General features: G+C 38.3%; 3 protein-coding genes across 3 annotated transcripts; 2 read left to right on the top strand and 1 right to left on the bottom strand.

Moving 5' to 3' along the window:
- The first annotated feature begins 2,038 nt into the window (after window positions 1-2,038).
- On the top strand, window positions 2,039-4,701 carry LOC125475948 (14-3-3-like protein B). The gene is made up of 4 exons (XM_048581428.1): window positions 2,039-2,675; window positions 2,947-3,069; window positions 4,216-4,332; window positions 4,422-4,701. The coding sequence occupies exons 1-4, from the start codon at window positions 2,178-2,180 to the stop codon at window positions 4,440-4,442; spliced, it is 759 nt and encodes a 252-aa protein (XP_048437385.1). The 5' UTR covers window positions 2,039-2,177; the 3' UTR covers window positions 4,443-4,701.
- Window positions 4,702-5,097: 396 nt separating this feature from the next.
- LOC103962749 (protein CutA, chloroplastic-like) lies at window positions 5,098-7,903 on the bottom strand. Its single transcript, XM_048581429.1, has 6 exons — window positions 7,695-7,903; window positions 7,491-7,603; window positions 6,721-6,783; window positions 5,946-5,977; window positions 5,688-5,782; window positions 5,098-5,431 (listed from the first exon to the last, which is right to left on the bottom strand). Exons 1-6 carry the CDS (start codon window positions 7,886-7,888, stop codon window positions 5,350-5,352), a joined length of 579 nt encoding a protein of 192 aa, XP_048437386.1. The 5' UTR covers window positions 7,889-7,903; the 3' UTR covers window positions 5,098-5,349.
- A 609-nt stretch (window positions 7,904-8,512) lies between these two features.
- LOC125476082 (FBD-associated F-box protein At5g18780-like) lies at window positions 8,513-11,786 on the top strand. Its single transcript, XM_048581815.1, has 4 exons — window positions 8,513-8,731; window positions 9,127-9,517; window positions 9,662-9,755; window positions 11,211-11,786. Exons 2-4 carry the CDS (start codon window positions 9,160-9,162, stop codon window positions 11,515-11,517), a joined length of 759 nt encoding a protein of 252 aa, XP_048437772.1. The 5' UTR covers window positions 8,513-8,731; window positions 9,127-9,159; the 3' UTR covers window positions 11,518-11,786.
- Window positions 11,787-13,067: the final 1,281 nt, after the last annotated feature.

The following is a 13,067-nucleotide window of genomic DNA, read 5'->3' as shown; positions in this document are numbered from 1 at the left end:
CAAAATGTTCTAATAAAAAAAAAATTAGAAAACAATAAATTTAAAAATGAATTATTTGAAATTGTTTTCCTTCTTTCATTCTTATCCAATTCTTGGAATAATAGACAACTTTGCCTTATAAACGTCATCGAAATTCCTAGATTCGGGAAGCACTCCATCCAAATATTACTATGTTATTCCGCTCAAGTGTTTGTGATACTCGTATTATTAGTAACAAATTATAGTTCTTTAAAATTAATTTTGAGACGTCCCCTGTTACACATAAATATATCCGAATAAACGTTTTTGATGATTTACCACACATCCAATTTTCACTTTTAATGTGAATGGACCACTTTTATCTCTATCTTAAAAATTTCGCCTAAACAACAACACGCGAATACACAAAAGGACAATTTTCGGCACAACATTAACAACAAAATTGCGGGGGCTCTATTTAGCTTACGTTGCATGAGTTAGGGTAAACGGTAAACCCAATTTTTACCCCAAGTTATTTAGAGCATTTCCATCCATCCAAAAAAGGCAAAGGGCAAGGGCAATTGAATTGCCCAAAATCCGCCAAAGTGGCCCCAGCGGCTCATAACACGGCAGGCAATTGCTGGGGTCTACCAAGACGTTAGGTTATCTTTAACCGAAAGAGGATCAAAAGATTGTTTTAACCCGCTGATCTTGTAAGATATTTTATATTTTAATAAATCATACACTAAAGTGGCCCCAAATCTTAAAAAGGCAAGGCTAGGGCAAGGACAATTGTATTGCCCAAAATCCACCAAAGTGGCCCTAGCGGCTCAAAACATGGTAGGCAATTGCTGGGCTCTACCAAGCCTGTTGGAATGCCTGGCCTTCAGTTGTCAGGACTTGCGCCAGCAAGCATTAGACGACATCAGCGTGATGTCAAAAGTGAGTCGACGGGTCCTGCGACCACAAGGTAAGACATAGTCCAACGACTTTCCAACGAGTTGAGGATTTGAACAGTTGGATTTTCAACCGTAAAAAAAATTGAAAATTTGATTATTGTGTTACGTGGCGCAATCCGATGCTCCTGATTTCTAATGAATATAGAAATCAACGACCATGATTAATCCAACGAGTGGTATTGCTCCTATGGGTTTTGAAAATGAAAAGAGAAAAATTAGTAAGTAAATGAACTTGACGAAATATATAACGCAAATTCACTGATGTAGCTCAACTTAAAAAAATATAAAAATAAAATGGAGTTGGATGATAGATTGTCAAAAATCTTCTTGGGGTGGTATTTGTGTTAGTTGGTGTAAACTAGGTTTTCATCTGTCTATTTTCTCCTTATAAAATGTCCAAGCTCTAACCTTAAACTAGGTTTCGATCTTTTGTTTTCCATTTCTCTTAAAATTGAACTAATTACTAACATTACGTGGTAATTATCAATTGGACCGTTTGTTAATCATATATCACAACGATAATACTCTTAAATTTTTCTTGTGAACAACCATTAAGATTACTTGAACGCTATATTAGTTGCAAGAGAATTTCTCGCACCGGCCAAACTCTATAAACTTTGTTATCTTTTGTTTTGTCATGCCACCTACTTCATACCTATTTAGTCTCAAGTCACTAAAGTTCCAACAAATGTCCAACAAATTTCCAAAGCGTGACAAAGCAGATAGTTAATGGCAGGCATTGACGGCATAGAGAAAAAGGCAAAACGACATTGTTCCCAACGATAACCTAAAATTAAAAAAAATAAAAAAATAAAAAAATAAAAAGTTAATTTAGGAAAGTGAAAAATTAAAAAATTTGATAAGGACGCAAATTATGGTTTTTTAATAAACAAAAAAATGAGATATTAGATTCGGTGCTCTGAGTTGGTGAGTTTAATTGACCGTGGTCACAAGTAGGGTAAAATCATAACCTATCCAGAGTTCAGACTCAAAAGGAATGAATATCGGTAGTTTACCGTCATGTATTTAAAAAAAAAAAAAAAACTTAAAAAAAAATTGAAAAATGATGACTGGCATTTCCATTTCCGTAATAACCACCTTGAGCTTATCTGTAACTTTGTGCCAGCACCAACTCTCGAATCCCTTTGGGGCCCCCTTCCGCTTCTTTTAATCCCCGCCTTCTCCCCCTTTCTTTCTCTCAGACATTTTCACAAACACCTCACGCGCAATCGCCGAGCTCGTCTTCCAACACCCGTTCCGATGGCTTCCGTTGTCCCCGATAACCTCACCAGGGAGCAGTACGTGTACCTGGCGAAGCTCTCCGAGCAAGCGGAGCGCTATGAGGAGATGGTCCAGTTCATGGAGAAGCTGGTCGTTGGTTCGACTCCGGCCGCCGAGCTGACCGTCGAGGAGCGCAACCTTCTCTCCGTCGCGTACAAGAACGTGATCGGCTCGCTCCGTGCCGCCTGGCGCATCGTGTCGTCGATCGAGCAGAAGGAGGAGGGCCGGAAGAACGAGGAACACGTGGCGCTCGTCAAGGAATACAGATCCAAGGTCGAGTCCGAGCTCTCTGATGTCTGCGCTAGCATATTGAAGCTCTTGGACTCCAATCTCGTGCCGTCGGCGTCGGCCAGTGAGTCCAAGGTCTTCTATCTGAAGATGAAGGGCGACTACCACCGCTACATGGCGGAGTTCAAGTCCGCCGAGGAGAGAAAGACTGCTGCTGAGGACACCATGCTTGCTTACAAGGCTGCCCAGGTAACGTCGTCGTCTCGATTGTCATAAAGTTTTGACCTTTTGAACATCTGGGTATTTACAATTTGAGGGTTTTGAGGCTCTCAGTCAGCGTTGACATTTTTAATTATTTACGTAATTTTTTAATTTCTGGGTTTGCTACTGAAATTAAAGAGAAAAAAAAAAAACCCCAAAATGTGAATTATGTTAATTTTCTATCTTTTGAGGAGATTGGTAATTGGAATTGGTTAGATTTTGAAAGATAAAATTTTGAGGTTTAATTTGGTGTGTGAAGGACATAGCGCTTGCGGATCTGTCACCAACTCACCCAATAAGATTGGGTCTGGCACTGAATTTCTCAGTGTTCTACTATGAGATTCTCAATCAGTCTGATAAAGCTTGCAGCATGGCCAAACAGGTAACTTTCCTATCTCACTATAATCTTGTTAGAATCTTGGAAGTGCTTCTGGGAAAGCCATAATCACTTCTGAGGTATGTGCTTCTCTCTTAAACCATAATTGAGTTATGTAGAAGCACGTTGGAGGTGTTTCTCCATCTCTTGAATGATTTGGTAAGTGATTTTATGGGTGTGCTTCTCCGCGAAAAGTGATTCTGGCCTTCCCAGAACGACTCCCAAACGGGCCCATTACGATTTTGCGATGTTGCTTTTCTTTCTTTCTTTGTACTATTTTAGTGAATTTCGTTAGGATGTGTTACAGTGTTGTCTCGCTGCGTAAGTGTTTTATATGATATCAACTTTGTTATTTAATATTTACTTAAGCAAAGCTTGTATGAATTAGTTTCTGTATGTTCTATTTATAGGCACCAAATCTGAATAATTCACGATATGAAATGGGTTTAGGTTGTTTACTTTGTGGGGAGAGGACTTTAAAATCTCTCATAAAAGTTTTGGTGATACTTAACATAGTTGCTCTTTGATATTTTGTGTGTGCTAGTTGTTATTTCCATGCTTGCTGTACGGAAAGTTAGATGAATTATTGAGGTGATCATTGTTTATTATTAAAAGAACTTATCCCCATGTGTTTGGCAGTGGGCAGTGTCTTGAAAATCTTGTTGGATTGGTGCTATTTTATACGTGTCTGTCGAGTTGTTTTGTCAAATTGCAAATTTGTTATATCCTTTGATGAAACTTGAATGGTTTGCTTCATATTAGTTTTTTTTTTTTTTTTTTTTTTTTTGTTGGTAATCCATTGGGGAATCAAACTTGGGACCTCTTCCAACGTTGGGAAGAGAGGTAAGACTAAACCAAGAGCTAGTTGGTAGATTACTTAAATTTTATATTGTATCGCCTGCATACCAATCCGTTTCATTACCCAACTTTCAGCAGATGATGAAATGAAACATTTTCTGTAAGACATGCCACGGTAAGTCACGATGGAAAATACATGCTTGCTTCCTGACATTCATGCATTTAAAAAGCTTGAAGATTAAAACTTCGTCTTGCTAAGTTTTTGTGTACTTGAGATGTGTGGTTGTAGCTGTGTGCCTTCCTTTTGAAGTGGTCTATTTATCTTCTAAGATGCTTTGTATTGTGAATAATTAGGCATTTGAGGAAGCTATTGCTGAGCTAGACACTCTGGGAGAAGAATCATACAAGGACAGCACTCTAATCATGCAACTTCTAAGGGACAACCTCACTCTTTGGACTTCTGATGCTTCGGTTAGCCCCGCCTTCACTCCTCTCTCTCCCCCTCTCAAGATTGATGATGATCTGTTTTATATGTTATTTTATATGTTGTGTTTATGCAGGACCAGTTGGACGAGCCATAGAGGGCAGCGAAAGGCGGAAAGGCCACATTCGTCCTCTGGAGGAGCCTCCACATTCATCCTCTGGAGGAGCGCCGGTGGGCATTGAATGCCGTTTTCCTGTGCTGATTGGAAGAAAGTGTGTTAATTTGTACATTGTTCCGCAACGTTGATACTGAACTTGTTTTCAAATTTGTCTTTTAAGTGATTTGTGATGGATAGAATTTGATGTTGACAGCAACCAGCTTTTTTTAATCTAAGTTTGGATTACGGGGTGAGATAATCAAGGATGACAAGATAGAAAATTTTATTTTCATTGGATTAATCGATATTTTGATAGACCATCGGATACCTCGATACCTCGTTACATGGATTAGTAACTTTTCTTGCATTAGGAAAAGTAACGTGGACGGTTTTTTAACCATTTTGTTTTAAGTTTTCACCAAAATGTTGTTTGGTAAGTTGGTAACTGATTTCAATTTTCGATTTTCAGAAAGATGAAACTGTTTTCAAAATCGATTTCAGTTTTCGCTTTCGTTTTCACACCCTTTTTATCATTCACCAATTCCATGTCACAAAACAGGCATCGCACCCATCTCAAAATTCAATATCTAAAACCCTTTGACTTAGATTAGGCCGCTCGACTCTTGTTGGTTCTTTCTAAAAAAGACGATGAGGAGACGCACAATGCCATGGAGGGGTACATTTAACTGATATAAAGTCCATATATCATCTTAGAAAAACCGACAGGAAACCCGACAGCGATAAGTAATTCCTGGTTTCAACTGTACCACTATGAAAACATCATGCAGCTTGTTTTATTTGCACACATACTTACACATAGATAAACACCATTCGAACCATCTGCTTGCCTCCTTCAAGAAACACTCCAACGGTTCTATGTACTCGATCCGTTATAAGAAGCTTTGAGTCAGTCCCTTGTGCTGTTTTTGATCCATTCTAGGTACGGGAGACTGCCTGCGTTGATAGGTAAGGCAATAACTTCCGGAACACTGATAAACGAGAAAACAAGAAAAGAGAGAGAGGTCAGTCTTAGCAGAGGGGGATTACAGGGTGCAGAAACATTCTGAATCTACAAGGTAGGATTTGTGGCAACGGTTCTGGCTGAAGGGACTAGGCATAGGGTCTGGTCTATAAGTTACGTAGAGCATTGTGGCTGCCACAATCTTCCAATTATTTGGAATTTTCAGCTTGCAACTAAGTTATAACAATTATAAGAAATTTATTCTGCAGAAGCTTTGAGCTTACTCGTATGGATGGTTTGCCTTGACATGCGCGGTCAAAGCTTCAAAAAGGGATTGCCTTGTCTTGATTATAAGAAGTTCTTCAGAATCTGTCTGGACCTATCCATGAAAAAGAAAAGGTGAAATAAGTACACACATATTTTCCATATCTCGTGCTTTACTTATGAAACTGTACAAATTTCAAAGCAACAAATAGCTTGTGAACAATCCAAATTGGAAGGGTTATTAAGGGTATCTCTGCACCCTTCTCTATGATCTGTACCTCTCCTTTCCACTCATAGATGGACTCAATGCCTGCATTCACAATATTCAACATGAATCAGACAAGAAATACGAGCTTGATGCAAGTTGTATGCAAGAATGTTAATGAAAAAATTCATAAGTTCAGTTGTCAATTCAAAGATTACAATGCAAATGTCAATATCAATAGAAGGGAGGACACGAGAATCTTATTTTTAAAGGACACAAATAACAGTTCAAGTAGATAGCACGCATGTTAACAAGTACATAGCTTGGCCAATCCAAGCAAACATCGATGTTCCTTCCATACTAAGCAATTAACCAAGGCAATCAAAACTTAAGTAGTCCGCACATTGTAATCATGATCTAGCAGTAACAAAAAAACCATAGGCGAGAAACAAAAAAGGGTTCCCCGGGGGAGGGGGGTTGATAAATAAGGTACACAATCTAAGTACGAACTAAGTTCCACAACCATGTTTTAGCAGATGGTACAAGAAATAAAATGTTTGGCACTTTGGCTTACTCCAAGTCAGATGGTTGGTGTTGACCCGAAAATTATGATTATTTAGACATATAAAAAAACTAAATTATCAACTTGCAAAATTTGTGTTCAGTCTTTCCATCATTATTTAGCTTTCCCAGAAAAAGAGGTCAGTAATATCATTGGAACAAGCATATGTAAACTTAACAGCCCATGCTCTTTAGAATATATACAGATGAGATGAATTGGTCTGCAACAAAAGCAGTAGGCAAAACAATATACAAGCACAATGTAAGGATTAATATGAAGCACATACCTGGCACTAGGTTAACACAGGCTGCAAGTTTTTCTCTGACTAAGCTTTCAGCCAACTTCTTTCCTGCAGAAACATAGTATGTCATAAAAGATAAAATAAGTAAAGTAGCTTTAGCTTCAGTCTTCCAAACCTTAAACGAAAGCTTGGTAGTTGTGAAATTTTGAAGCTATGAGAAAAGCATGCAACACATAAAATTGAGTAGAGGGCTAACCAAACCTACTGTATGTCTCAAGGAAAAAAATGAGACTGCAGGTGTAACCCATGTGAATTGTTTATTATTGGAGTGTCAACTAAATATATCACAATACTTGGAAGACAAATCAGAATGCTTTCTTCATAAATCCAATTACTGAACCCTTGCTTGTAAGCATTATAACACGTCCGAGTTAAATTCTAGTGACCTAATATTCGCACATTGCAAAGTTAGCAGGATGGTTCAAAACACTGAATCACATTGGTGCATCCAATTTTTATGTGCTTTCCCGTGGAAGATACTGCCATATTTTCCCCTAACTTGCAGATATCCATTCACTAGAAACGCCACGAAAATCGCCTATTTGCCAAAGAACGCTCAAGACAAAGTATCCACGCAGACTACAGTCAAATCATCATAATTTCACACAAAAATTCAACCATATACTCATCATGTTTCTCAATAATTAAGCACCCAATGACGAAAATCATAATCTTTTCGAAAACAAAACAAAACCCATATCAAAAAATGCAAAACAAAGAAAACCCATTAATCATTTTGATCAATAAATACTAACCTACTTCTCTGCTGGGCACAGTCACATAAACAACAATGCTTGGAACAGTAGTATCGCTACTCCCTTCCATTCTCACAGAACCAACGCCTTCTGATTGGCTCCCAAACTTTGATCTATAAACCCACAACACAGTAAACAGTGAAATTAAATAAAAAACCCTTTCGGCATCAGAGACCGAAGGAGAAGAAGGTGGCCGTGGCGTACCTCAAGAGAGGGGCAAAAGGGAGAGACTGAGCGGTGCCCGTTCTGAAGGCGGAGAAGGAGAGAGTGGGAAGGAGGTTGGAGATGCCCAAGGTGAATACGCAGAATGCTCCCACCAGGGGGAGACGGCGTCGAATTGTGGCGGAGGAGGAGATGGTTCGAAGGGCGTCGGCTCTGCAGCAGAGTGTAGAAGCCATTTGTGGAGGAGCAGCTGGCGGGTATGTATACTTTTGTTGGGCGTCATCATTAAGCCTGTTTGGGATTCGTTACTTGATGCTCTAACCCGGGATAACATAATCCCAACAGCCAAGCAATTCTAATTTTCCCTTGAGAGAGGCGGTTATCCTTCTTAGATTTGGGCCACAGGGCCCAATTGTATTTAAACTGGGCCGTAAGGAAACAGATTACATTTGGGCCTAGCATTTTTTTTTTGTCAATTGCGCCTAGCATGTAGAAATTAGGTTTTTTTTTTTTTTAACAAGAATATTATCTACATTAAATTAGAGGAGTGAACTTAGTCTCATAATGGACTATCAATAATGAGATTCAAATTTTGCTTTGACGATAATCGAATTTAAGACTTCTAACTTATAAGTAAAGAGGAATACTACAAGATGATAGTATTTTTTTTTTGAACAAACGGTAGTATGTACACTAAAAGGATGAGAAAGTGGGGTAATCCTTACAATGAACTTACCATAATATTGTGGTTTAATTTCGCGTTTGACGAGAATCAAAACTAAAATCTCTTATTTACAAGTGAATGAAAGGAATACTAGTATTAAGCGGCTTAAATTGGTTTATTTTCTCTCTTCTTGAAATTATACACCAAGGACGAAAAGGAGAAGCGTGGGAAAGGTTCAGACTTCGGTTTTCCATTTGAGAGTTGCAGCTGCGCCGTTTGGGGAGTGCTCTTTATCCTTCTACCCATTTCATACCATTTTCCCTCCGTTTCTCGGCAACCAATTAGGTCTTACAACTATTCACTGGTTAGACTAGCATCTTTTCGGGTCACCTCAGAAGCTCCTATCAGTTTCCAGGTACTTCTTCCCACCTTTGAATCCCTTACCATCTGTTTGGTTACCAAGAAAACTGTCAGAGGCAAAAATATAGATAGAAAATTGGAGCTTTATCTTTGTCTAGGTCTGCAGCAAGTAATAATTTCTGTAAACTTCTCTTCATTTTGAACAGGGGTTTCAAGAATTTTATTGATAAAGGGGAAAATAATACTGTTGGCAATTCCTTGGAAAATTATGAAATGAAGTATTTGGAGAATACATTTGGATTTCGTATATTGTCTTTAATTTTCTCTGTAACCAAACAGAGTCTAGGAGTTTTTGTTTACCATTTAGTTTTCGATTCAAATGTGGTGAGACTTATATTTTGCCATGCTTCTGTTTCATGTAACTAAAACAGAAAACATATGAAATTTTAGGTAGAGAAGTGTCTGAAGATATCAAAATTATAAATGGGTTCGAAGTCCAAGCGTGCTTCAAGACTTAAAGATAGGATCAGCGACTTACCGGATTCAGTTCTTTGTCACATACTTTCCTTTGTTCCAACAAAATATTCTGTGAGGACTAGTGTTTTGTCTACAAGATGGAAGAACATGTGGGCCGCTGTTCCCAATATAGATTTGGACAATGAGGATTTTCCCAACTATCATGGTTTTACGATGTTTGTTGATCGTGTACTTCTCTTCCGTGGCTCATCCGACATTGAAAATTTTCATCTTGATTGTCACTGTATGGGGGATTTCCCTCGTATTGATGCTTGGATTCGCACAGCCATTATGCGTAATGTTGCTGAACTTGATCTTTGTGTTTAACCACTTGAGCAGAATATTTTTGAGTTGCCTAAAGGCCTTTTCGTGTGCAAAACACTGAGGGTTCTGAAGTTGATGGCAAGTTTTGTTACCAATACGCCTACGTCATGATGCTTACCAAGTCTCAAAAGCCTTTCTGTTACAGTTAGGTATCCTGATAACGACCTGATAGAAAAGTTTTTGTCTCGCTGCCGTGCAGTTGAAGATTTAGCTATAATGGAGTTGTTGGAGAACATGAAGTTTGGAATTTCAATATCTCTGCAGTTGGACTGAAGACCTTAAGAATAGATTTGGAAACTGCCCCTGATTGAGGAGATGTTTGTGATTTGGCTATGAATAACGAGTGCATTGATGCACCAAAGCTTGAAAACTTTGATTACAAGCAGATTTTCTTGTCAAATTGTGTATTGGAGAATGCAAAATCCCTGGTCAAAGCCACTATTCATTTCGATGAACATTTTGCTTGTGAATGTCCTGTCCATGCTAGCCGCGTAACTACTCTTCTGCTACAAATTTGTAACGTTAAATGTCTGTCTCTTGCGGCACATTGTTTGGAGGTAAGTGTGCTCTTGTTTCTTACAATATGTTTGGTAGAGAGGATTATATTTGATAAGGAAAGAAGAGGGTGGTTGACAAAGGGGCAAGAAAATATAGATGCTGCATATTTTCTGCAAAGAAGGAAGGGTCTATGACTTTCATTTCCTTCAAATTGGATAGGTTGAACTTAAGCAGTTTTGTAATTGTGAAGATTATTGTACCCTTTTTCACTCAAGACCCAATGAGGAAAAGTTTTTGCATCTTTTCTTCCATGATATCCTAAACTACACAAGGGATTGACACATGATTGCATCCTTTCATCATCCATTCTACTTGCCCTATTGATAATTCTTATCATTTTTTCTTCACACTAGCCATGGTTTTTGTAACTTGCAGCCCTCTACTTTGTTCATTTATAGTTGGAAATTGTGAGGCCTTGGTGCAACAGAAAAGTTGCTCCTTTGTGACCGAAAGGTCACGGGTTCAAGTCATGGAAACAGTCTCTTTGCAAAGTAAGGGTAAGGCTGCATACAAGACGAGCCTTGTTGGCTTGGGGTTGCCCTTATAGTTAGAAATTGTATAGATGCATTAGTATATGTTTTAACTACTACTCTAGTTTCTAATACTCTATTTTTTATGAAGGTCTGTCAGCTGCCTGCTTTTGCTAATTTGAGCCAACTGAAGCTAGTTCTTAATGCTTGCTGTTCTTGGTGGGCAGAGTTCCTCCAGAGATCACCTGTTCTGGAATATCTTGTCGTAGACTTTAATGTAAGACATATAGATTTATGCTACGTAACACCAACTTGCAGCTCTTAGGCTGAGTTTTTGGATGAGGGTTTTCCTAGTTCCAAGGGATTGATGTCAAGTTATTAAAGAATGGACCACAAAATGCAACATAGAAGGGATTAGAAAAACCTCCATGATCATTACATAGGCATATGAGAGGGATTTGCTAATCCCTACTTGGGAGGTGTCATCTACAAACCTCTCTCACATGCCTTGTAATGCTCAAGGAAGGCTTTTCTAATCCCCTCCGATTAACATTTTATGATCCACTACTTCATAAGTTGACATCAATCTGTTGGGACTTGGAAAACTCTTATCCAAACATAGCCTTAATGATTCTCATTTCATTCATTCTTTTAAATCACTGTCAGGTCTTCCGTAGTTGTGGTTTTGAATCTGAGCTGGTACGAGAATACCCACATTTTCAATTCAAGTTGCCAAGGGTTCGATGGAATCCGCCAGATTTTGTGCCTAGTTGTTTGCACTATCTGTATAACAGGATTAATGGGAAGGCCGCATGAGGTGGAAGTGGCAAAATTTTTGCTAGAAAATGGAAAGGTGTTGAAAAGAATGACAATACATACCTGTCGTGGTATTTTGCGTACAAGGAAGGAATTATACAAGAAGTTTTTGATGTTTCATCAGGGTTCGAACACATGCGAGGTTGAATTTCCCTAAGATGTAGATTTTTCTCATTCACAAGGATCTATCTTTGAAGTTCGAGTGGTTTAGAATGATACTGTAATCAAAGTTGTAAAAGCACCAGTTTTGTTGATCTTTTGATTAATCTATTTGTAGTACAACTTTCTTCCACACTACGTTGTGATCGACAGTCTCACGACGTCGGTTTCCGATCCTATTAGTTTACAATTTCTATCAGATATGAGATGTAGGAAGCCAATTTGTTCAATAGAATGAATTAAGCATATTTTGGGTCATGCCTGAGATTTCATGTTTCTTCTCAACAACTCTGCTTTACCTTCTGTAAGAAACAGGCACAGGTACAGCTTTCTATTGGGCTGTGGAGGGTTCCACCAGCCCCTTGCATTGGGTTTATTTTCATTACATTTGTATGAGAGTCATGCATGCAGGTAAGAATACGATGACCATTTAGCATATGTTTAGGATGAAAGAGTATCTTTTAAGGATCTTCAAGTCTCTTGCAAAAAAAACATAATATTTGCACTGAAAGCATAATGATTCTATTAGTAATAGCAAATTTGTTTTTAATACGAGCGACATTCATACTCTAAATTACATTTAAGAGGGGCAGTTTGAACACATAATACAGTGGAGGAAGACACTAATCACCGTAGCAATCCACCACTTGCATTAATTGTAAATCCTTTTATTTGAGGTATTGGGAGAAACTAATGGTAGGCAATATTGTTGTTTGATGCAAAAACATTGATCACCAATTCCTAATTCAAGCCTATCTGAATATAAGATTGAAGATACTGATCCTAATTCTATTTGCATCTCTTTCGTTGGAGTTCTATAGTGCATATTTCACAAGCTCGCAATCTCTTTCCATAAAAGTTAAACTCTTCAACCCTTAGTAAAATCATTTCCAAAGTGCTTGTTGATTAGCAAAGTAATAGCAGTTAGTTCTGACATAGAGTATTGTTAAGTTGTGTTTTACATACATCATCCAATTCCCTTATGTTTAATTACTCATCGAGCCACTACTAACATGATAATTTGAAATGATAATACGCAATCTAATTAATAAACAACTAGTAAAATCATATTAAAAATATTATATATAAAACCGATTAGAAACGAAAAGATGTGATTACAAACCAAGCAAAGACATGACTGAATAAACAAGTGTGAATACTACAAATTGCGATTAAACTGATCCTAGCTAGGAGCATCAATTTGAAGTGCAACATTTTGTGGCATGCTTTGACATTTTGTTAAATGGTTTTTGGCATCTCCAAATTTTGGCAGTGAGAGTGCACTTGATTTACCTAACACAAATCATGGACTGGAATTCTCAATATTTAACAAATTTCCCCATTCCCAAACATATGGCTGGAAAACAGAATCCCAAAAGCATATATAAGGCCATCCCTAACCGATCCGGCCAGAGGTTTATAGGGCTAAAAATAATCCGAAATGACACGAAAACAGTCTCTAACCAAGGGTTAGGCCAAAGGGCTCATGGGCCCCATGGGCCCAAATAAGCCAACCAGCCCCGGGCCGGTCCAAATGAGCCAGCCAGC

Source organism: the organism of the source record quoted next, unplaced genomic scaffold (assembly GCF_019419815.1).
Source record: "Pyrus x bretschneideri cultivar Hongxiangsu unplaced genomic scaffold, Pyrus_bretschneideri_v1 Contig17, whole genome shotgun sequence".
NCBI lineage: Eukaryota > Viridiplantae > Streptophyta > Magnoliopsida > Rosales > Rosaceae > Pyrus > Pyrus x bretschneideri.
Note: the sequence above shows the minus strand (reverse complement) of the source record. Positions and strands in the feature narration are given on the sequence as shown.